The sequence below is a fragment of the Pagrus pagrus genome (assembly GCF_965226575.1).
Source record: "Pagrus pagrus genome assembly, chromosome: 1".
Lineage (NCBI taxonomy): Eukaryota > Metazoa > Chordata > Actinopteri > Spariformes > Sparidae > Pagrus > Pagrus pagrus.
This window is the reverse complement of record NC_140185.1, coordinates 18,504,698-18,531,056: the sequence shown is the minus strand read 5'-3', so window position 1 is coordinate 18,531,056 and position 26,359 is coordinate 18,504,698. Positions and strand designations below refer to the sequence as shown.

The following is a 26,359-nucleotide window of genomic DNA, read 5'->3' as shown; positions in this document are numbered from 1 at the left end:
GATAATTCCCCTCAAATGCATTCAAACTAAAGTAATCAGACATGTTTTAAAAATGTAAGGAGTAGAAAGAACAGGTATTTGTGTTAAAACGGAGTGAGTTAAAGTTAAAAGTTAAATACTCAAGTAAAGTACAGACACCTGAAAAATCTACTTTGGTACATTAACAAAGTTTTCGTACTCTGTTATTTCCCACCTCTGTGCATGCTCACATTCATGCGTGCACGTACAGTACGACAGGCTCCTTAACAGCTTTGGATTTTTGGGCTGAGTTGGCTTTGGATTAATGAGGGCAAAGCAAGGTCAGTGCTGACTCAAAGCTGTTGTAACTATCGATGAGCAAGTAGTGAATGATTAGTAGCTTACACATCACGATCACATTCTGCGCCCTGTCTTTCTTTTTACTAGTCTCCTCACACTTTCAGTTGCGTATAAATAATTCAACGTCAAGTAAAGTCGTCTGTCTACACCATTTGACTCCAAAGTTAACATGTTTTCCTTTATCAATAATCATAAGACTGATCCCAGCTGTAACGGTGCCCAGACCAGCTGGTTAAATGTGTCTACACAAAGTAAGTTTGAGTTGTGAGGGAAAACAATACTGCTATTTAAGGAGAGCTGACAAACTGCTGTGTTAGGGGTTTTTGTGTGTTGGAATAAATATCCATGCCAAAAGCTACATTTGTCATTTACTCCTGGGGCTAAACTGCCACAGATGTGGATCGTGTTGATAGGAGTACAAACGCGCCGTCGTGTGTTGCCCCTCCTCTTCAGAGCACACAAGTTTCCTCTGAGCTGAATTCAGAGACGGCAGCTGAACGGAATTGGCTGCTGAATTGTTGTCAGTATTGTTGTATTTGTAAAAGAAATCGTGGCAGCAAGTGCTGACACACAGAAGTAATACTGTAGAAGGTAATTGCAAATGTGACAGTGCCTGTGATTCTTAAGTGAGATTAGAATGACGTTATTCTCGCCCTTTTCAACTGGACAAACATTTTTTTTTTTTTTTTGGGAAATAGAGATGGGGTCACAACCTGTTCCAGTAGACTGTGATTTATTTTTTTTATTTCATGTCCAGGTCTTATTTAATGATTTCCTTTGTCTGGTGTTGTGTTGACTGCCCACACCTGAACAGACTGCCTCATTATATTCCACTGCACATAGGTGCGACTGCACCCCATAATAATGGCTCAGGAACAATACATACACACACAGTCTCTAACACCAATTCATCCAGGTATGTTTATGTCATTAAATATACATGTGTGCTGTGTTCACTGGTGAAACAATGTATTCTCAGGTCTTGGTGTTTTTGTTATTTTAAAAACAACTTTTATATTTTTAAGATATGATATATTATTCATTATGTTAATTATTGATTCATGTGCTGATTATTGTCACAATTGGTGGATTAATTGTTTAGACTAAAATGTAAAAAAAAAAAAAATAATCTTGAAGAAATGCTCAACACAATTTCCAAAAGCCCAAAATGACAACACGAGATTGTTTCTTTTATCCAACCAACAGTCCAAAACCAACCCAACTGCCAGAATAAATGTCAGCTAAGTATGTTTCTGCAAAACTATAGATAAGTTAAGACTGAATGTTTCTTTTATGTTGCAACTTCACGTGTTAAGGTTGAATTTTCTATTTCTACCTTGTCACAATGCTGTGCTCTGGTTAGGTTTGCAGACAAAAAACGCTTGGTTAGGGTTAATAAAAAAATCATGGTTTGGCTTAAAATACCTGTTTTGGTCACCACTATCACGGATGTAGATGGTCCGACTTCCCATGAAAAATAGCCAGTTTTGGTCGCACCAAAAATGTCTGGAAATTTCCCCAATATACAGTAATTTGACTCGAGTTGGCCGTTCGGCAGCCTTGTTGGCTTGTAATAACTCCACCACCGTCCCCCCACCAATAGATGTGAAGGGTGGGTATTAAGCATATAATGTGAATGTGATACGCATTGTTTGGTACAAATGTTAACCTTGGACTTACCTTTAACTGCTAACATTACATTCTAGCTACTGAGCTGCCAAATCCCAAAGACTCTTCATTTAAAATCAAAAATGACAAAGAAAAGCAGCAAATACTCACATTTAAGAAGCTGGAACCAGTACAAGTTTGACATTTTTGCTTGAAAAATGACTTCAACGATTAATCGATTATCAAATAATTGTCAACTAACTTTCATTCGATTCAACAGCATTGGTTAACTGGCTAATTATTGCGGCCCCACTTATCGCAAAAATAGAACCGCTGTCTAAATGTTGTCTTGGGTCTCCTGACTGAAACACTCATCTCGGATTCAATTTATTTGATTTCAAACTAGAGGTGGATTGTTAAATGGGTCACAGTCAAATTGGCTTTATTTACTTCCATTTAGCCAAAAAAGATGTTGACAGTTTGACTCAGTGTAGAGCCGCAGTTGTACGCTTCCAACGTAGCAGCTTATTGTAATCTTTACCCGAGGGGATGTTGGTCAACATCACAGTATATGGGTAATGTCCTTTTTAGCTAGATAAGGATGATTCATTCAATAACAGCGTAATCAGCCCATTAATAAATCAATTACATGCACAGGAGTTAAGAAACAGATTATTATATATTTTTTGTAATATGTGGTAAACAGATTATTCTGTATTACCGTATGCCTATTAAGACGAGCCTTCAGAGCCATTTTGTTTATGCAGGATTTAGTTTAGCCCATCATTTGATTTTTCATGCATCATAAAATAGGCTAGACTGTAAGATCTCCAACACCTGTAATGGTATGTGTGTGTGTGTGATAAAGAGAGAGAAAAACAAGTTCAAGGATACGCACTCTCTCAGGAGGTTTGCATTTTATTATTTTCTACGTGAGTTGATTCTCAAGATGATAATGACAGGCTTAAGAATAGAGTTTAACAACGCTTTGTTGACCATCTCTCAGACTCAGGGGGTCTGTTTATCTCGTAGAGTCTTCTTTTCATGCTCTTTAAGAGTAATTTAGTCGGCAGAAATTAACTGACAAACATTGTTACGAGGGATGAATAGGCTCTACAAAATCTGCTCTTAGAAAACTGGAGCAAAAAAAGCACGGCGATAGACTTTTTCATAGCTGTGACTCATCAAGGCAAATGCAGCTATCGCTACTTGTACATAAGGAAACTACCTTAGAAATCAGACCAAAGTAGTCATTTGTAGACAGAAGAGAAAATGATACCCACTCTTGCTCGGGCTCTTCATCAAATGGAATAATAAAGTAGCAGTAACTGCACAGGTTAAGGGAAATCAGCTTTGAAGCAGAAGTGTTTTTGTCTCGCCTGTCTCGATGAAGAGATGCAAGCATGACCACCCCAGCCATCCCTCTGCCCCATGCACCCCTTTCTTTTCTGTCTTCCTTTCTTGCTTTGCACCTATCAATGATTTCAGTCCCCCCTGCTCAGTATGTGGTTAGCAAGTCAACACTTTCATTTGCACACCGTTTTCTCTCCATATGAAGTGGCTTTCGTGAGACTGAGGATGATGAAACCAAAAGAAAAAAAGTTGTGCCACTTAAACGACTCGATACTTCCACTGAGCTCCTAATGGGCACCTCTAATGACACTGTATGGTCAACCAAAATAATTGGCAATCAATGTGAGTGGTTGCATATTAATTATGAATATTGTTTCTTTTCTGGTGAGCCGTGAATGTGCAAGAGAGGTCATGCTGTTTTTGCAACTGTATTAAAAAAACCCTCCAAAGTGCTACTTAGCCATATTTAATGAAGGAAAATGTCCATTCTCCACCAAATGAGCACATAAACACACACTAACACACAAAAGAAAAATACAAAGGAATGCAGTTATATACTGAATTATGGCAAACCGTGATTAACAAGATGAGACTATTGAGTTGGAGTAAAGCTGCCTGAGTCACAGGCTTCATAGTAAACCAGCAATTTCATAAAAAGCCCCATAGTAGTTCTATAAAGAACACAGTCACAATATTTCAAGGCAGTGGCAAGTCTAACGCATGTAGATGTGGCCGACTTCATTCAGCTTGTATTAGATTTGTGGCGCTGAAGTCGAGCTCGGTACAATTAGATTTAGGGAAGAGAGGAGAGACTGTCAGTTGGAAAGATACTTTAAATGACTGATCGCGAGGGGCAGGACAAATAATCGATATATTCTGATACACACTCTAGTGATATGTTATGGTCACACTGACATTGATTTCATGGCAAGTTCTCATGCTTTACTGAGGTATTTCCTTCCATCCCTGCAGTCATTTCTGAAATATTTCTTCGTACATATTGTTCACTTTCTGCTGTCCATTATAAAAAACTGCAGCATTTTTGTAACGCTAGCAAAAGATTCATCATTATACATGCATCGAGTCCATTTAGGGTTATGACTGCCTTGCATCAAACAAACCCAGAGCGTCAAGTATAAGTCACATGGAGTGCCAGCTCCAACGCATTAGTTTGACAGTTATGGTAACCTGCCATCTTCTGACAAACATTGTAGCATCGAGGAAAATCAATTTATAAGATCTCGGGCTGAAACGAGGAGTACAGTAGAAGCTTTGTGATATATAAATTAATAACAGTAGGTGCGAATGCTCCCGAATGGTGATTCTCTGAACTGCAAAAAAAAAGCAAAGCTTTTTAGTCTTGTTCTTAAAGTTATCCAGAGGTTTGCTGAGCATGCATGCTCAGTTTCAGCTGAGCCTCAAGTCATTCATACAACTGCACTCGTTCAAACGTGGAAGATTCTGGTTCAACAACCAATTTGTACCCTTCTCCACAACACAGCTCACCGGGGCACGTTGGAATTATACAAGAGGTTATGTTTGAGTGTCGCAGACATGTGGTAGAATATTTTACCTTTTAGTTGGTACTCTGAGGTAGAGGTACTCCACAGGCATCAAGTGGTGCACAAGTTGCACTCTTTTTACCCATTTTACATTTTTCTTTGCTGTGTGCAAATTATGTGCCACAAATACATCTGATCACAAATGAACCACTTATATTTACCCTCTAGGTAAATCACAGACTAACAGAGAACTGTGGCAATTTTATAATTTTTATTTTTATTGAAACGTGCTACAAGGAGTTTAATACTGTTGTGAGTTATTCTTGATGCCTGCTACCAGGTCAAATTCCCCACAAAATGATAGCGTTAATAGAGGATGTTGATGAGTAGAATTTGTTCACATCATCAACTTTATTTAAACAGGGAAGGCCAATGAGAGCAACCTCCCTTTTTGCAGTGATGCCGCCTTGATAACAACGCATAAAACATCAATACATAAAGATTACAGTATAATTAAAACAATAAAACCAAATAAAGCAATAGAGACACGTCAATTTAAATAAGACATCCACATTCGTAATGCTCACTGTCTATTAAAAAAAGATTTAAAGTGATTAAAATGGTGGTGATGAAACATTTGCATTCACACTGCTCAATATCTATTAAAACAGATTTTAATTATTCTTACACAGCAACAAACACATCAGGAACGGAAGGACAGAAAGTAGTATTAAAAATATGTTTTGATTACTTTCTAAACACGTGCATGTGCTAGCCTGATCAAGATTTTTACAACAGTAGGCTGTGGTGGTCATACAGCTTTTGTCCACAGGGGCCACCAGGATCAACAGGGAATTAAAGATCCTTGTAGCAGCTTTAAGTCCGTGTGTGCCACACCATCAAAATGACAAATAGGAAACACAGAAATCATTTCCTACTAATATGAATACAGAGAAGGCGAAAACACTATCAGCCTCCATATCTTGCCATGTCCAAACAGTCCTTGAAATCCCAACTTGCCTTGGAGGATGTCATCTTTCTGTCAAGGTACTTTCCAGAATCATTAGCAAGGTGTCCATCTTGGCTGATAAGACCTCAGTTTGGTTGAAATCTGTCTCGTCTCCATTTACCGTCATCGGTAGCACTTATTTGTCTGAAAGTCATTTGAACCGGACCTCTTGTAAGTTATTTGGAAGATAGTGGAAGATATTTAGCAGGCAGTCGACTGTGATGGCTTTAAGTTCACTTAAGCCCGCTGATTGATTGGTGTGTTATCTCCAGGAAGATGTATAGGACCAGCTAATTAGATTTGATCACTTACAATTGCTCCTCAGCCACTAGGTAATCAATGCAGTCTAATTATTGTCTCGTTTCTCCGCCCATTTTTCCATACTTCCTCAATCATCCTCTCACTCTGCCGTTTCGCTTTCCTTTTTCTGTTTTCAGTCTTTTATTTCCTGCTTCTGCTGCACTCCCCTCCAGCGATGGGTTGTCTCTCCTCTAAGCTCATTTCCTCTCCATTTTATCCTTTACCCACTCTTCCCATTTGGCTGTTGCTGAGCCACTCTGACAGTTTTCCAAGAGGAATCGAATAGAGCTCCCCTGGTGGTTACGTCCCACAACAAAGACACAGTTTATCAAATTAAAAACTGCAGTCCAGATCCTTTTGGCTCGCTGGCAAGGTTACGGTGGATCTGGAAGCGCTCACACCTTCTGACACCGAGCAAACACATGCACTTGCACTAGAGTGAGTATGTGTGTTTTTGGGAGACAGTAAAGGACAAATGCATGTATCATGCCTCGAAGGGTAGGTAGAGGAAGGGGGTGTACTCTCGTTCCTGTGAATAAAAGAGAGCTGTCCAATGATGTGTGAAAGAGAAGCTGCAATTTGTCCTCTTTCACCACCGCTACCTAAGATATCAAACACACACACACACACACACACACACACACACACACACACACAGGTAGATACACACAAACATAGCCCCAAAATGCACCAACAAGGCCTGAGAGTAGAATAGCACTCCAATATGCTCGTCCCATTTGTCTCAATCGGCCTGCTGTCTGCTCGGTCAGTCTTAGGGTCTCAATGGGAATACAGAATAGACTGCAGCTTTTTACACTTACTCAGCCTCACTGTACTCAGTATCCCTCTGACCTTTGTGGCCTTGCAGCATGGACTAGATATAACACATCATCCGGTGCAATTCAACAACATGCCTTTGCAATTCTCATCCACACCACCAAAGAAAATATTCTCTGTCGATATCTACACAAAGTGCACTGACCCACAGCTGCTGGGATTCATTGTGTGTTGAATGGGTTCAGTGCTTCTCTGAACTTTCAAGGTCAAAGACTCATATTTTAGGTCAATAAGCAAGTCAGATTTTGAAACCTTAAAGGCCAAACACACAAATGCCGCAGTTTGGGTCAGTTCAATTTGCAGTCGGTCAGTTTAGTTCAGCTCAATTCAGTTCACCTCAGTTCAGTTCAAGAAATCCCACAAGATGAAATTAGAAGGCAAGGAGTGCGGGCATGCAACATAAAATACTCAATGATTCTTGCGATGCTAAATTAATTTATGTACTGTTTAATCCAGTGTCTGATAATGATAATAAAACTACTGGACATCTAGCCAGAATGTATCGTACCCCCCTCCCTCAAATTATCCTGTATTCATTATGGGCTCTGACTGGCTAAGTACAAAGCTGCCCATACTGGCTGTTATCGATCCATTAATTGGAAAGTGGCCCATTGTAGTGAAAGGGCTGGGCACTATGGACAGACAGGAAGAGATGGAGGCTTAAGATCAGCCCGGACTCTAATTGGCAGGAAAGAGGTTACTATGAAGTGCCGTAATGTGCTTTTTATTGGCATGCAGAGGGGTTATTTGGTGGAGCGATGCAGAGGGTATGCTACTTTAAGTGCGACAAGAAAACTAGACCTTTGCCATTTCAAGTTTATTTCATCAATGGTAAACACTCCAGAGGGTGAAAAAATGGGATCCATGTGAGTCTTGTGAGTCAGTAAAAAAATGATTATGATCACAAGGATAGCGTTTAGATATTTGTTCTTTGTGTGCAGGTGCAGAAAGTAATTTCAACCATACAACAATCAAGGAAAACCTCCTGCTAACGTCTTTTCATCCTGATCAGATTTAGTGCCAACAGAGCTGACTTGATTGAAAAGTATGTCCAAGGACGAGTCCCTGGTCATAAAAATACAGAAGGGCCACATCAATATAAAGACTTCCATCTCCCCTTTTTGAAAAACTCAGGCTGTTATCATTTCAATGCCAAACTATTTCAAACATTCATCCTTCTCTAAGTCCGTTGTTAGATTCCAGCCTTTGATATATTTTGTGGGTGTTTTCTTTTAATCTTGGCGAAGGCTGAGGTGGAATGGCGTGTTAAGGTAGAGATAAAGGTGTTGGCAAAAGCATGGAAGGTCAAAGTACTGAGGTGGCCTGTCTGACCTTCACACACCCTTTTTTCATACTGAGCCACCGCAGAGCACGGATGACATTGAAATACTCTATCGACCGTGAGTCAAGCTGTGCATGTGAAAAAGCCTGGCACAAGGAGACATTACTCACTAAACATGACATTTTACCGCTATCAATTCAAGACAGAGAGTTGTGCACTACATAGCGTGATTATTTGTGTTGCGGTGATGAATGCAGCCACAACAGTATGAAAGCTATTTCTCTTAAAGGCATTTGTTTCTGTTCCTACCTCTACCCAACAGGGACTTTGAGATATTCCCGTAATAATTTAACAAAATATAAACACATTAGTTTCTGACCTGTGCTCTTCTATACATCTGACTGCCTTAGTTGTTTTCATCATTATTAATGTTGACAGATACTTCTGTAAATGCCAGAGAGGAACTGGGATCTTTGTGACCTTTTATCTCAATTGACGTGATTAAAAACCCTCATATACCGTAAAATTAACAAGAGGGAGAGAGCCAGACTGTCGGAAAGACAGAGTAGTTTCCACCGTCAGCGTGATTGATCCGGTCTGTAATGCACTGCTGCATACAGTGCTGAGTGTTTGTAGGGTTTGTGCCGGCATTCCATTATGCTGCTGTAGTTTGTCATACGTGCCATGCTGTTTCTTTGTGTGACTGTTTATGTCAGACTTTTTTCTGCGTTAACATGTGTGTTTTTTCCCATCGATCCACATATTACGAAGCCCCCTGTGTACGAGCGTATACAGCCCCGTATCCAATAACCGCCAGATGGTTCAACACAGATCCTCACAAACAATTTCTCAATTTCTGGAAAGAAAAGAAAAAAAAAAGTGTTGTGGCTCAGAGAGTGAACAGTTTGTCACGGAAATGTTGTTAAAGGAAATAGCAAATTGCATTTTAATTTCTGCACTGATAGCGCTGTAATTTGGTTACGAGATGTTTAGCTGACACTTCAACGCAGCTACTGCGAAGTTTTCTGTGCTCATCAAGGCTATTGTCCTAGCTGTTATTGATTATACTACGTCTGCCAGATTTGATGCTCAGCTCTGCGGTTTACTCCCAAATGGCTAATTAGCCTGCTTTATGTGGTTAATGAAATGCTCCAACATAAACGATATAGAGCTCATATCCACAGTGTTTTACTTGCCCCTACTCTGTCCTCTGCCTCATCTTTTTCTGCATAATTAATCACATGTCACTGGGAGATCTTGTTGCACAGCAGGACTCTGCAGAGCCCACTACATACTTTTCTCTCTCTTTCTCTCTTCTCCGCAGACGGACAATTTCCCCACTGAGCCTAATTATATGGGTAGCAGACAACAGTTTGTTCAAAGGTAAGAGTTCGGATCTATAACTGTCACTACACCTCAGACCTTTGTTTTCTTTTCTCCGATAGTCCCAACACGGTAGTTTCCCATCAGCTGCTCATCTGACAACGAATCGGACCAAGTCACAGCAGAGATAAGAAGGGCATGTACATTTAATTAGGCTGAAAAGTGGTCACTAACAGTTTCTCTATAATACATTAAATATGATCCCACAAGAGTTTCCCATTAGCAGACAGTAGTGCTGGTGCAATATTTTTAGAAGCATTTTATTACACTTAATCTTTTGCTTTGTTTAATCATTCAAGGGTGCTCATCAATGTTTCTTTCTGTCTCTGAACTCTTAAAAATAATAACAATAGGTCTGAGACATTCTCTGCCACAGGCTGTGTACTAATACTCTTTCTTTTTTTTCTTTCTGTTTTCTTTAGTAGTTCGACATTCAAAGACCCCGAGCGAGCAAGCCTGAGAGACAGCGGCCATGGTGACAGCGACCAGGCCGACAGCGACCAGGACACCAACAAAGGCTCCTGCTGTGACATGTCTGCGAAAGAAGCCCTCAAGCTGAAGGCCACGGGCGTGAAACCACCACCTTTGGAGCAAGGTGAGCCCCTCATTGGCGAGTTTGACTGCATGAGGAATGAAAGCTGCTGCGCAAGCCAAACACACTTGAGCCGACTGACTATCAATCCGTTCCCTGCGCCGCAGTTATTTGTATTAACGATTGAGCTCCTGACTTGCCTGAGCGCTCACAATCTGAACTTCTACTTGGCTACTTTATTCTCCCCTACTTTGTTCTCTGCACTTTTCTCATTTAATGTGTGTGCGGTGTGTGAGCCCCTATGTGTGTATTTAAGGGTGTGAGCGAGTGTGCATTCTATACACGTCCTCAGTTTATCAAAGCAGACAAGCCCATTATGTTTTTATAAGCCCAACTACTTCAGCCTCTCCATTTAGTCCCCCTTCCCTGAGCACCCGTCTCTGAAACTTTGATAATGGAACATGGAAAATGACTTAGTGAGCGGCGTGCGATGTAGCTTCGTCGTGTGGTGATTAAATATGAATAATTATTCTAAGCACTGTGGGTCGGGCAGATTACACATGACATGTGTAGAACAATAACTCCCCAGATATGAGTTGTTGCAGTGCTCCTCACCCCAGCCACCTCACATGATTAGCGCAGGGTCAAGGGAGGCAAGAAACCCAAGATTATGCATTGGCCTATAGAGAAGTAATGGGACAGGAGGTATGGTACATTTCTCACTGCAGCTTCAACCAGTCATGTACCTCACCGTGGGCCATTACCTGCTTGGAAAAGCAGATATTCCCACAGAAATACAAATTCAAGCCTCTATGTATCTCACTGACTGGATCTAGAAGTACAGAGCCGTATACTGAACAAGGATCCTCTGTAATGGTGCTATTAATCCTGGGAACAGAAGGGCTGTTTTACTCCTTGCGGAAGGACAATGACAATTTGTGCAACACTCTGTGCTGCAATATGCATGTCTTACTAGATAGCGTTTTTTTCCCCTTTCATTGGTTTTTTGAATGAAAAAAAAGCCGCACACGTTGGCAAGAGAAATTGGCCAATTAAAGGGCTCCATATGTTTCTCATTTTGAAAATGTTCCCATTTAATTGTCCGTGAGGGACTGAAAGAATCGCACTTGTACACACACGACACGTGACGAAATGAGCTAAGAGGAGTGTGCTGGGCGGCAGTCAGTCTGTAAAAACTGTCCCCGCGCAACATTGTTGCTGCCGCCGCCTGATAGCGCCGACCTCAGCCTGTCCGTCCACCTTTTCTGTGTGTCGCCTTCGATCAGTATCCTTTTGACGGTCTCGAACAAGAGATCGTCAGACAGTACACATGAACACACACACAGAAGCCTGGGTGGTGCTGGAAAACTCAGTGAAAGGCTGTAACCTGCCTCTGCCTGTTCCTCACTCATCGCTGCCCTCCCATTTGCTCTCACCCTGCCGCTGTGTTCGCACCCCCGCTCCACGACGTTCGCTCCACTTCTCCACCTCACCTTGTTTGGGGAAATCGATTGATGTGAGATTAGACAGTTAACTGGCTGCAGCTGGCTGTGTTTAGCCAATAACATGTGGGCTTAGCTGAGCTGTGGGGGAGGGCAGGGGCAGGAGGCCAAGGCATTGTGAAAGAACAGCGATGATGAGTGAGGGATAGGGAACATCACACTGGCAGTGTTCCAGTGCATCTTTATTAAGTGAGAAAAGCATTAAATTGCATCTCATTTTGAGTTTAGAAAACAATATGATCTACTGCCTTCCTACTTCACGTTCTCCTGCCCTTTGAGATGCCTCACGAGGTGGTCACCTTGTGCCTGGTGAGCATAAGAGTGGCCCCATATGCTTCTTTGTCTTAAGCAGACCCACTCCTGTACATGTCATTTATTACAGTCATTGTCTGGCTAATTAATGAGGCTTAGCAAAGAGAGAACTGAAACACGAGCTTTGAGGAGGAAACACGGTGTAATGTGCCGCTCTGCATTCAGGTATCGCTTTCTGCAGCTTAAACGAAGCTCCCTGTGCGCGGACACATGAACTGCACACACGGAAGCCCACAGGTACTGTATGTCTATTATCAGATGGGAAGGAGGGGGGCTTGTCATTGGTCACTGTCCCTGGGGTCGCTTTCCTGCAGGCTTATTTTCTTTACATCTCAGCACTTAGCATCTACTTCATAGGTCTCTCTCCACCCCCCCTCGCCTTTCCCTCCTTCTTCCCATCCTAAGTCCTCTGCTTCTCTCCAAGCATAGCCCTCCCAATTACTCTCTGTAGCTCTCTCTGCTCGCCTGCCAGGACACTGCGGCCTCATTCACTGGCTCAGTATAAACAAAACTACAAGTGCACAAAGCATGTAGTTCAAGTCCCAATCAATCCCCAACCCTGTTTCAGTTCTTAGCCTTTATAGTCGCGAGGTTGTAGCCTGCAGTGTGCACACATTTGTGTCTCTCTCCTTTTTGTTTCTGATTTCTTCATCCTTTTAAGCCTTTTTACTTCTTTCCTCTTTTATTATTCATTTCCCCTCAATTTTCACTATTTATGCTCTCCTCTGGCGATAGGCATTGGTAGAACAAACACACAACTCCCCATTTCCATGCTTGTGATTCATCGCCTTCTCTGATGTTCAGTGCACTTCTCCTTCCAGACAACATAATCTGGACATCTTCGCACCAGGGACGGGTCCCGAATTGATTAATTAGCCCTGCAAAATTGGTAGCAATGTATTAATTAAGCTTAAGTATATCAAATGCATTTTTTGCCAGTTTTAAACGGCGATTAATTGATGCTCCAGCGCGTCTGCAGCAGACGTTGATACGAGCTCGCCTGGCTCCGGCGGAGTGGCTGGCAGCACATCGCTCGCCTCTGTGGAGATGACTGCCATAGTCGCTATCACGAACAGACAGGCGGCAGTGGTGTAGGGAGATGTTACCCACTGATAGGGCTGTCCGAGGAAATGGAGAGAGAGATGGATGATGGAGGAGGAGGAGGAGGAGGACGAGCGTGGAGGGACACTGTTTGACAGGGATACTGTGTGACTGTACCAGCTGACCTATCCTAATTAGCTGCGATTGGAGTGTGATAATCAAGCCGCCTCCTGCCTTGTTTTAAAAGGGAGGCGTGAGTGGCACAGAGGAGGAGGGAGGAGGATGTGATACTACAAGGACAGCGGGGGTACAGTGTAGAGAGTCTGCATGAGATGTGTTCCTATGACAGTGCAGTAAAAAGGCGATGAAATTGACTTTTCCCTGTTATTTGTGGCTTGGTGATAGAAATCCCAATCCCCACATCATCCCTCGGCATGTGAAAAGCTTAAGTAAGGGAAATGTCATGCTTTGTCAATTGCTCTCACATGTGCAAACCCTCGGCACATGCACACACAGACTTATAGACTGTACACAAATAAATGATGATGTTGGCGGTACAATATGTTTAATTATTACTCACCATACCCTGTATTTATATGATGCTTAGCTTCTCTGTTAAGTAATTTATGGCGCTGAGTTTGTCAGCGAGTCCTCTGAACTCGGATGTACAGTTTATAAATGTCGATTTTATTCCGCTGCCTGGTAGCAGGATGTCTTAAAAACAGAACTGAGTTCACAGCAGATTCATATTCTGCACATTCTCAAAAGCTTTAAAGAAAAAAAAAAACCCTGAAAAAGTGACTCTTAAGGCAACTTAAATTGAGAAATATTTTATATTCAAATAGCCAGTTTCACAGGACAGAACGCTTGAGTTTTTCGAGTTAATCCTTCCTTTTTGTCTGCTGCCTAAATTGGAGTTTAAGCCAACAGGTGCAGGACAATATTGTCATCCTTTATCCGACTGTAGCCTGTCGTGCCAAATATGGAAGTCGTGTTGACATAACAGCACAGAATGTCTTACTGCAAGTTCTTCATGTGCATAATGCCTCTGGAAACAATGATGAGAGACTATTTTTTCCTTTAGACGCAGGGCTGATGAATTTATTATTATTATTATTATTATTATAAATGAGCATTTTCAGTTAAATACAGGAAACAAAACAATAAGCATATATATATATATATATATATATATTTTTTTTTTTAAATGCCATTTTATGTAATGGTTTCAGGAGTCCTCTTCGTGGCATTGCAACGTGACAATTATTCGTCTGATAAAAAAACATGAGAAAATTAGCTCGTTATGTGTTGTTTTGTTGAATAATAGGTTTTCTCTCCCACTTCACACTGAGACCAAACAAACTAAATATTCAGACTTTAATCCATCTTAAATATTCACCCATCTTCCCTCGTGGCAGTCCTAATCTTAAGACTCAAGCATTACTGTACTTTTCCGAAGGGTTTCAAGTCCCCACAATCTCAGTCCTTCCCTTTTTTTTTTCTTTTTATTCACAGCAATTAACTGTGAATCATGAGTGATTTTGATTAAAAAAAAAAAATAAGAGAAAAAAATTGCAATTCCAAGATTAATTGACTGGTCAGGAGTCAGATCAGATGCCCTTTTCACACTTGTAGCCATGGCAACTTCTATCCTGCTCACACTGGCCTTCAATAAACCTTTATCTGACGGTTGGAAAAGGGCATTCCATTCAACATCATTCATATTTCATGGACAGATAAATGCAGACACGGTTTTCATTGGGTGGCTCGATGCGTATTACATCTGTAATTTGAATTCCTCTGAATTCGTATTCAGAATGCGGCGCCATCATGCTCGTTCTGAGGTTGTGTTTGGCACATATCCCATTTTTGTTACAAATAGTCAAGCCGAGTCAAGTCAAAGTTTTTGTTAAATTTACTCTTCTCTTAAACATGATTACACCTGATAAATTATACCTATGAAAGGCAAAACTTTACATCCATATTACTAAAATATTTTAGTTCATTATTAGCAAATGAAAAATACTGAGATAGTTTAAAGCTGCTGTCGATTCAGCTAACTTCCTGTCCGTCTTGCAGTTAGCAATCCCCTCCCATCCTCTGCAGCGGTAATCTCCAGACACAGCAGCAAACGGGAGGATCCTGCTCTCAGACAGGACCGCCTTTTCATGGAATTCTCTGTCCTGATTGGATAAAGTGGGCAGGGATACCAGAAATGTTTCTTTTCTGTTTTACTGCATGAGCAGGGGGAGGAGAGATGTGTGTTACTGACCCAACACTCAATAACAGTGATTACTGTTGGATTACAGCAGCTTTAAATTGTTCAAAAAATGTTGAAAAGAATCTGGAAAAACAGCGATAGTTGTCGAAAATTAAAAGTGTTATCACGTTTTCTCAGAGTCTGATGGATGAGTTTGTATCTTAATTTAAAAAAAACAAAAAATAACCATTTTCATGTGGTTTCTTTTGAGGCGTAAATAATGTGTATAACTTGAAGTTTTCTGTCGAAGCGAGAGAAAGGCGGAGAAAGAGAGAGAGACTCACAGCTGAGTTCACACACGGCACAATTGAATCCCAGAAACAAATGAACAAAGCAACACAAAATCTGGCTGCTGGAGGAAGATAGGCTGGTCGAAGAAGCACTTCTTCTGAAACATTTCCAGTGGGCATCGGATCCAAAGTGTGGATGGAGCCACGGCACCACCAGAACGTGACTCATTCATATCTAGTAAACAGGAAGACTGACTTCTAGACACTTGTCCACGTGTAACTGCAGTTATGAGAGTGGAAAGTGCTTCAAAGTCCTCATTTCTCATTACCATTAATAGACCCATCTTACCGGTGGTAGTTGCAAAAGCAGACGTGATGTTATATATATGTGAACAAGAGGCTTTATTGCAACGCTGCATAAAGAATTGCCAGTCGTTGTTAAGTGTACATATCATCGCTGACAAAAATAAATATGGCACAATCATTCCACATTGATTAAACCTTAGAAACTGGAGTGGAAAATGTACTTTTATTCTTCCACAGTCAGTACAGCACAAACTGTTTTCAGACCTTTTCTATTCGGCCCATTATTTATCCAAACATCCCTCTGAGCAAGGCAGCACACTAAATGTTTTTGAAGTCTTTGTCAGGGTGCACTCTCCGGTGCAGCGAGGGCACTGTTAATGTGCGAATCCTCACACGATGTTAAAGCAATTGCTGCGCAGGTTAATGGACATCTGCTGAGAGGAGAGCTTCATTTGAGAGCATTGTAATTAGTTAGTTTACAAACATTACTCTAAACAGGTAGCATATGGAGGAGTCATGGTTTCATGTGATGCTATCACATCTGTCTGCTTAGAAATGATTAATTGAGTCCATCAGAGTGTGTTTACACCCATCGTTCCGGTGGAGACATGTACGTGCGTCACTCCAGTTAACTTCCTCATAGCAACGCGAGCCGGACTTGATGCGTTGCAGAGCTCCTACTGACTGCGTGTTGCCGCTTCTCATCATCAGTTTTTAAAAAAATCAGGGTCATTTTCAGAACCTCTTTGTGGAGCATGTGTCACGTTTTACTATCAAACCTTAAAGAATCCATCTAAAAGTATGGCCTTGGGGAGTAGATTAGAAAAAAACAAGAAACATCTGAAAACAGCAGCCAGATGCTCATGTTTCTTCGTAGTGTTTGTTCGAGCCGTCGGACGGAGAGGATTTGTCTCTGAGCCTTTCATCTTTTCCTGCTCCTCATCTTCTCAGCTCTCCACGGTCTGTCCCTGGCTGGGCTGATAGCCTGATTCATGGCGACATCACCGGCCACTTTCCTGGTGTGGAAAATGAGAACCATCGGCAATCTGGACATCACTCAAAGTCAAATAACACTTGCGTACGTGTGTGTGCGTATTTGTGCGGCCATACACATGTGCCAGCTCGTGTGTTCACCCCATTCTTAGAGGATGTGGCAGTATCGCACAGCAGTGAGGCGATTTGCGGCTAAGCTAGTGGAATCCTGTGGAAAGCCTAAAATCTTGTGGGGTGAAGGGAGGGGAAATATCACAGTCTTAGGATTTCTTCTCTCATTATGGAAGATTTAAAGGGATTAGTCTATTTTCCTTAATACATGAAGTTTTTATTAAATTCCATTGTTATGATTGAGGTTCATGAAGGGTAATGTCCATTCTCGCGTCCTTCTTCTTGCGCTGAGCGTGTGTGATATTGCGCTGGGCCGGCTGTCGGGGTGTGATTTCCCAGCTCTAAACCTCAGCCCGCCTGCACGGCGGCTCACCCCCTGATCCTCATTCAGCCAGTGAAGGCTATCTGAAGCACTGTGGCACCACGGCGTTGGAGAGGATTGATGAATATCTCAGACTCTTACCACTCGGGCCATAAATCTCTGACATTATTCCTTCACCCTGGCAGGCGCGGTGAATAATTATGGCATGTTTATGGAAGCAATGAGTAAAAATATGTCTTATTTCACTCTAAGTACCATTAAAACCTCTCATGATTGGACTTCTCATCTTTAAAAAAAAAATCTGCGCTAGATCCCCACGGAGGGTGCTTTTCTCCCGCACCTTCCAATAAGAGCCGCTGCCCCTAAAAGCTTACGGTAGCCCGGCCCTCTCTCTCCTCGCACCGCTTTGTAATGAGAACATTACAGGGTATTAATCCAAGTGTGTGCTCACTCATATTAGACATTGAAAAAACACACAAAGCCATTAAATGCTGTGGAAATGTTATTCAAGGCCCATTAAAAAATGTAGGCGCACTGAGTGTGAGGATTAGTGCAGAGTCATGGAGATTTAAAGTTAATCACTCTCTCTAACCATATTGTCAAAGTTTCATCCACTGTGAGGTCCAGTGAAACCTCAGTGATATTACTGTTATCTTTTGTTTTTTGTTTTAGCGCAGTATTTAACACACTTGTTTCTGCAGATCCGTTTGTCAAGCTGGGGATGTTTCTGTCATCGAAGCCTCGGCTGCAGATGAATTTGAATTCGTCTGTATTAACGCCTCATTTGTGTGTAATAGAACTTGGAAAGTGAGGCCAGACGGTTTGATTACTTTGCATATTCCCGTGTTGACAGCACACAGGCTTGCTTGCTGTAAACACACTAGTAACCTACATTATCATCTGGAGTGTATGTTTTCACCCTGGTGAGAGTGAACAAAACCCTCCTCGCTGAACTTGTTCTGCCACCCGAACGCGTTGGAAATGCTCGCTCAAAGCAGGAGCGGCAAGAGAGAGAAAATCCAGGGTGTTTATCTCCTCCATCATCATGACAGACATGATTCTGCTCCCAGTTGTTCTCTTTGTAATCACATGAACAACAACCTTGTAGATGTGGTGTCTGTGCTATAAATGAAATTAATTAACATTGTGTGGCTGAGCCCCATGGCAGTGCAGCCTACGTTTTTGTTTTTTCTTTCTTTCTTTCTTTCTTTCTTTCTTTCTTTCTTTCTTTCAGGCATTAACCTCTAATTGAAAAGCTTAGTTAAATGCGTGATAACAGCACACACAATTAGGATGTTATCATAACTTCTGATGCTGAGATATTTTAAGATGGAGCTGGATTCAGAGTGGGGATGTTTTTCCAGCTTATGGGTGGTAACAAGTGAGCTTTTACTGAGAACAGCAAACAGGCTGAACATTAATTCAGAATGCTTTGCAGCCTTGTGTTTGTGTCCGTGAGTCTCTGAGATACACAAAGACGGAGGGACAGAAATAACCCCTGTGAGCAATCAAAGACTGACTTGTGTCTTCGAACATGTTGTTGCTGTACATCTGAAGTGTCCTTGTGTACGTTTCCTTGCTGCATTAAGAAAATCACCGAGTGAGTTTTGGCCTTTAAAATGACCACTACAGCTCAAGGAGCGCTCACCATAAAACTTAGTTTGTTGTCACAGCACCTCTTTAAGAGTATGTGTGCGACAGAGCAGCAGAAGAGCTGTTCCAGTATCTGCTCTCAGTGGGCGAAACATGTTGTCCAGCACAGCAGTAGGCAGGATACTACGGAGCAGATTATAATGATACAGATCATCGTCACTTCCTGGACCAGAGCCACTCTGCGGCCATCTGTCCCCTGTCCGTGCTCAGCCGGGGTGTATGTGTGTTTAAGTGTATATGTGTGTGTGTGCTGGATGTAATTCTAGACATTAACCACGCTTTTTTACATATGCCGCGGTAACCTCTTTTACTTCCCTCCTATTATTACCCCACTCTAATCTTTCTGAGCGCTGATTTACATGTGTTGAAATCTTTATCTTTGTTTCAAATGTAATGACTGTCCAAGCAGTTTATCAAGTCAAAATATCCAGCAGCTGCTGTGTCTGAGTTGAAACAAAATGCAAAGAGCTGCTTGTTGCACTCTCTTTCAAATTATTCATTGAACAGAATTAGTTGGTTACATTTGTTATTTCCAATGATCTATAGACAAGCGATTTGTTGATCAATGGCAGAAAAAATGTCAGGCTGCAGAAGTGATTATTTTCATAACTGCGTATAAATTAATCTGAGTATTTTCATGATTCATTGATTAATCGTTTGGTCCTTTGGTTCCCAAAGCTTGGGCCGTGCCCCCTAGTGTTCTGTGAAGGTACTGCAGGTAGGCCGTAAGTAAACATTCAAATTAAAAACATGATCAGAACTGATAAAACAAGATAGTTAAATTATGTGCTATTCTTCATTTTTCGGACCTATTTTTATATAGATGTTGTGTTGAAGTCCATTTCCCACTGACGTGTGCCACCTGCACAGCCTGCACCCAACTGTGCACTAAAGGTGTACTGACCACAGCTGATAGTTGACGCTTGTATATTTATGTCACTTAAGTAGCACTCACAGCAGTGCTGCCATCAGCAGTTTGTGTCTCTTGAGTTGGATTCCTGTCAAATCACAAGAAACTAATCCACCAAGATATCAATGAAATATTCCAAAGACTTCAGATACTGACATGTAACAGTTCAGGGTTTAGTTGATACTGTAATTTTACACGTTCTTGTTTGCAGGAATATGCCGTGAAGTGGAGCTTTACATGCAGTGCCACAACAAGTGTCCTCCATGCCTTCACATGCCGGGCACACTTTGTTCTTTTAAGGGCTGAGCGTTATTTCATGCTTTACTCTGCCTCAAGTGCGTATCTAAGAATATGATATCAAATAAAACACCTACACCACAATACATTATTATACAGAGACAGCTTGAGAGCCATTACACTCTTTCGTAAACACTTGTGCTTTTCAACTTCGATGTGTTGCGTATGACGAATTCACACTGGTAGCCTGTTCTTGCAATTAGAGGAGTTAATTCTCTCGTCAGCTGGTAACAATATTGTGGGAGGTGAAGTCACGGGTAGCACAGATCTCTTTTACACACAACTTTGTCTCTGATCACAGCAGAAGCGTCTCACTCGCAATCCCACAGCTCGCTTAATGAATTCATGTCTTGTGTTTGGAAGCTATCTGTGCTGCTTACAGCCGTTTTCAATACAGAGAGTGGCTTTGAATTAGCAAACTGATCGGCACTCTTTTCATATTTTGTGCAACTCAATACCTGCGTAGCAACACAAAAAGTGGCGTCTGTAAGCAGTTATATTAATGTGTTTCTGTATGGATTCGGTGGTACAGACACAATCAGCAGAGATTTAAATCACACAATGCAATGGTTTGACTCATATTGTGCCCAGTAATGCTCTATTGGATGCAGCAACATTATTAATTACGAAAACACCGAGTGACAGATTGTTTGATCAATTCTATGCAGGCAGTTACAACCTGGGAAATTGCTCAGCTTTGATTATGTGAAAATGAAATGCCTGGAAAAAATTTACTTAGACAGAGATTTCAGCACGACTTCCACTGAATCAGTGAGACACAAGTGAAGGCCCCCTTTGTCCAGGCTGTTTCCTAGGCTGATGTGAATGAATATTTGTGGTGCCCCGGGGCATTGTTTCCCCATGTTACACTGCATCAGGAACCAGAGAGATAAATGGGCCCGGCCTGTCCAAGGCATCAGGACTTCTTCTCTGTTCAGCCATAACTAGTAATGTCCTTTCATCCACTGCCTGCAGTGCTATAGATAATGGAGTGGTTGAAGAAGAGGAAATGCTAAAACAAAGAGAGGATGCGCTCTTTGCAATGACAGTGGATGTGATGATCACAGATGTCAGAAATAAGAAGAAGAATCGTATAATATGAAAGGAGGTATACTGTATTAGCAGGGCCGAAATGGATTCAATAAAATAAACTCAAATAGATGCATTGAATAATCACATAGACATCCAAGATCAGAGAAGCGGAGCTGCAATGAAGGAAGGAAGAAACGTGGCAACCGCTTGATAAGTGATCAAATGATGAGGAGAAGAAGGAGCTCATGGGTGGATGGATGGATGGATGGATGGATTGATGGATGAAGAGGGGCGGGACCAGCAGGCGGGCTCCATGGGAGATTGGCTTATGTAGCATGGTGCTGGGCCTCCTACGGCGTCTGAGCCACCAGTTCAAAATTGAAAGAAAAACCTGTCAACGTAAATGCATACCCTGTTAAGACAAGCCTGAACCCAGTCACGTGCGCACACACCCAGGGGCATAATTGCACACATTGCGGCGGCATAAAAAGACTGTCATTAGTCTAACCCCTACAGCTGCGATAAATATGTTTTAAAGCATTTGCAGTATTATTAAAGCTTTATCTGGGAATACAAGCTAGCTGCGTAAATGTCATATCTCCGTAACACGTGTGGTACTGTACCACAGCGCTCTCAAACTGACGGAGATGGAGAGAGAGAATGCTCGCACGTGAGCGCGCGTGTCTCTCCAAGTATGTGAGGACAGCGACTGGGAGTGTTTTTCTCCGATAACCTCAGTTTGTTACTTTTTGATCCTGCTAAATTAAGATAAGGGGCTTGGTTAATTAAACTGTCACATGGCAATACCTTGAGGAATTGCGAGGCCAACACAGCTTTAATTGGGTGGCTGCTATTGTCCCTGCGCTGCCTCACTTCCCCGGGAATCAGCCCCACAGAGGGGAGAAAAACACCCTCATGGCTACTGGCAGAGGATAGAAGGAAATGACGAGTTTGAACATTTATGGCAAAGACAGGATGATTTCATCTCGAGTGTATGAAAAAGCGACGTCCCCTGCTCAACTTAATGTAATTTAAGCCACTAAATACGAACGTGTGATTCCTGCAGTGGCTCCATGACAGGGTGAGAAGCAGGTTTAGGTGAAGACTTTTAATTGCTGCTTCAGCATGCGTGATTGAGAGTTGAGTAATTTTCTATACATCGCCGTAATCTCTACGGCGCATTGGTTGCAGGTCTCCAAAGCCCCGTGGACAGTGTCAGCGAGCTTAAGATGCATCTGTAATTACCAGCAGCCAATTAACAGCTGACCTCGCACTCCCACCTCGAACCACAACAAAGATCTATTATGGAGATTTAGAAGGCTTGCAGTGTAAACAACGAAGTGTGATGGATCTCCGTGCGGTGCTTATGGGTGTTTGCGCCTCCTCTTCTGGTTTACGCACACTTCATTGATATTCAGACCACGGCGGGTTAGACAGTCGGATGTGTTGCAGATGTGTAGGTTTTTTTGCCAACAGAAAAGAGGGAGCACCTCAGCTGATCATCCTGTACGCGTCACTCACACTGCGTAGCACCAGATTCACTTGTGCTTACAATCGTCAATCATATTAACTGAAATGTCAGCGGCAGTGTGTGATAAAGTTTAAGAAAATAAGCATTCCTTATTTTATTAAGAGATTACAGACGGTGCAAGGCTGCTGCTGCCGCTGCTAGAAGAAGTATCCTCGACAGCATAATGCCCATTGTGCGGCGATGTTTTGAAACAGTTGTCCATCTGTCCCCGAAGGTGATCGAAATGTGCCGTGATTAACGAGTGGGAAATCTGGGTGATGGTCCCCTGTGCTCAGTCTCATCCCCTCCCAAGTGGGGATCAGGGAGGATGAAGTTTTGAGCCCGGGGATAATCTAGTTCCCTCGATTGTGATAATGCTGCTCAGGATGATCATGTGGATGAGCGGCGGTTTGGTTTGGCGTGCGCACGGCCGCGGGATCGCGCTCGCATGAACTCGTTTGGCTGCGTGGCGGTGCTCGAAAGAGAAGAGAGGCAGACAATGGCAGAGTGAGCCGGTGAATTAGTACACACAGACCAACGGAAGATACACACTCTTGCTGTTGCTGTATCCAGGCAACCACATCAGAATTCAAGACATATCGAGCAACAGGTGATTGCCGCCACCTTCCTTTGTGGGTTTTGAGCTGCTAAATTAAAACCACTTCCGCTCAAAAGTGAATTAATGTACAGCAAATTCAATCAAGTGACGCAGAAGTTTATTTCACACAGAGTTGCGGTAAAAGTAAAGTAAAATCAAACATTTAAATGCAGAGAATTTCTTGAGAATTTGAGTTGACTTGGGTTTGTTTGTGTCCTTTGAGGATTTTTATTTTCTTTGCGACTCACAATCGGTTTGTGAAATGACAGTGAGCTTAAGCTCCGCTGAATCTCATTTTAGTTTTAAGTTCCCTGTTGTTCCGCATGGTCTCTTCCCACCCTGATCCGTGTCTGGTGTTGGTGTCCAGCTGTTCCATCAGCACGACAAGTGGTTCAGGAAACTCCCTCATTGTTCACTGACCAATCGCAAACACACCAGAATGCTGTCAACGAGCATTTTCCACCCAGTGGTTTGCATTTGCCTGCACCTGTGGTTTTAGCCCAGAGGGCAGGGGATGCAGGAGGGGGGTGGCAGAATGGGGAGAGGCTGGGCATTGGGGTGGAAAGGCAGCCAGGGTTGGGATTAGGCTGTCTTTCTGTCTGTTGAGATTAAACGAAATAGATTTTATTGTTGAGTTTCCTCCCGTTTTGTCGTGTTTTCCTCAAAATGCATCACAGGACAGCTGAGCCTTACCACCCGAATTTGCATTCTTGTAATTTGCATGAACTCATTGGAGCTCGGAGGCAACTTACGGTTGTGTTTGCACGTATGCATGCAAGCGTGTGTGCCTGTGTGTGTGTGTCTGGGCATGTGCTTGGTAATTTGACAAGCAAAATAAAGAACTTGTCCAAACAATCCAGTAGACATGGCTGGAAAGAGCCTGCTCTACATTCGTGGAAATCTTGCACTCGAACCACCTGGACTGTCGAAGCATTCGTCGTTCAAAATTTACTCGAACGTTAGGAAATTGCACTTAACTGCCTGCGCTGACTTACAACGTGTTGTTACACAGTATCATGCTGCAGTGGAAACTCTACTGTGGAGAGCTACTAGAATAGATAGACCCTGCACTGCAGTGCTTTGCTAGCCGGGGTTGTGAATCTTATCAGGCGGAGTTGTGGTAGCGGATTCTGTGTGTGTCTGTGTGCCTGTTTGTGTGTGTGCGTGTGTCTGTGTGTTTGTGTGCCTGCGTGTGTGTGTCCAGGCCCCTCTGGAGTCCATTAATCCCAAATCTAACAGACTTACTGCAGAGGCAGCCTTTGATGTGTGTTGAATCCCTCTCTGGAATATTGGATGCTGCTTCCATAATATTCACTTCCTATTCTCTCATCAGGAATACGTTGTTTTGCTTTCCCTCCCATGATGCCCGGATTGTCCAGCAGGACAGGTGGCTGTCGTGTTATGAGTTTGTTTACATTTCAGGTGTGTTTTCCCCAGTTCTCTGATCTGTAATTTTACATCTCTGAGCTCTTTTAATCCCATTCTTATCTTGTGTAAGCCTTCTAATCTTTGACCCTAATCTTAAACCACCGCATAGAATGGTGCAGCGTGGACTGAGGAGAGTTGTTTTTCTCACCTTCAGATTCAATGCATATATTTGTCAGAGAGAGCCAGGGTCCTCTTAGCCTGTGGGTTTTCTTTCTCACGAGCTGAGACTGAGAGGTACTTATTGCTATATATTTCTATTTATTTGTGTTTTATTGCAGTGGCCTGGGTTTGAACCCAGCCTATTTTAAAGCCTCGCGCTCATAACCCACCAGTCTCAGGAGTGAAACATATGGAGAGGCAAAGAAAGTATAAATTAGATAGTGAGATGGAAAACGCATTTCTATTTGAAATGATTATCCCCCCTGACGAGTAGACTAATAGACCGTTATTGCATTTCCGTCAGTTTCTTTTAATCTAATCATACTTATAAACAGACGAGCGGGAGTGTTAGTGTGTGCGCGTGTTTATCCACACTGAGACACGAGCAACCAGTGTCTAGACTGGCAAACACCAATTTGGCTGGGGCACGGAGGAACATCAATGCTAAAGCAATGTTGCTGAAACACTAGGCATGTACCTCAGCCCTGCATGGAGAGGAGATTGCAGTGACAGACAGACGGCGATAGGAGGAGGAGGAGGAGGAGGAGGTGCAGCAGAAATAGAGGAGAGGTTGGCAGAGCTCACTGTGGCTAATACATCCAAAGTGTGTCAGTTAGCTCTCTAAATGTGTTAGGCCCCGGGGCTGAGAAAGCCAACACCATCGACTCAACCTACCTCTCTCCACCTTTCCACTTAGCCTCTGCTCAACACCCGCCAATATCCTTAGGGGAGCTACACTGCTGTTCATTGGCACAATTGATCAAATGCCTACATGCTAAAGTGTACGGTTTTCTTATTGCACATATTAGTCTCATGAGTACATGTGCTGGAGATGAATCTGGAGGGGTGTGCTGCTCTGCAGCGCGGCAAGTTTGCAGGTGGTGTGTCCTCACACCTTTCCCCCTCTTCTGGCAGATGTATCACATTGTTTAGCAGGCAGTCAGAGCGAAGTCGATCCCATTTCATTACTGTCGGTAGTGATACTATTACTTGACAGTTTGATTCATCACACAGTATCGGTGTCATGTGCAAGTGAAAGTGGTGATTTGTACTCACACATTATACTATATAAATTCTCTACACCGTGAACTGTCTGAATAGGTTGTCTGTGCAAGCAGCTTAGTACGACTCATATTTGCATTCATCGTGAGGCGACGACTCTCCTGGCCATAGGGATTAGAGCGGGAGAGGGGGAGGAAGTTCACGTAGGGAGGAGACATGGGTGCATTTGCAGTGGAAAAAATAAAAAAATAGAAAACACATCACTCAAAGATGATCAGCTGATTGTTACTGAGGTTAACTCCTTCTCCAACTAGAATCTTCTTACTTTTCTTGCAAATCTTTATTTTTGATGAATATGATTTGAACTTTCCTGACCATAACATGCACAAAGTAACCATAAAGTCAAGTTGTTGCAGTAAAATACCTCTGCATTTTCTTTAAAAGAAGAATCTGATAGTTGCCAGGGTATAAAGCACCCTGATGATCTTTTTTAATCCAGATTTGCTAGTGTAGTTATTGCATAGCCGAAAAAAGTGTTGAAATCGAAAAGCAATTTGAATCGTGACCTT

General features: G+C 42.4%; 1 protein-coding gene across 4 annotated transcripts in view; it reads left to right on the top strand.

The window, feature by feature from the left end:
• Window positions 1-26,359, top strand: part of pcdh17 (protocadherin 17) — a 58,396-nt gene that overhangs the window by 13,965 nt on the left and 18,072 nt on the right. For 2 of the 4 annotated variants that reach the window (XM_084353310.1, XM_084353308.1), the window contains exons 3-4: window positions 9,534-9,592; window positions 10,018-10,187. In XM_084353310.1, coding sequence (XP_084209436.1) covers window positions 9,534-9,592; window positions 10,018-10,187 — 229 coding nt within the window. Of the gene's footprint in view, window positions 1-9,533; window positions 9,593-10,014; window positions 10,188-26,359 lie in introns of all 4 variants that reach the window. The other 2 variants (XM_084353309.1, XM_084353307.1) reach the window with 1 other exon arrangement.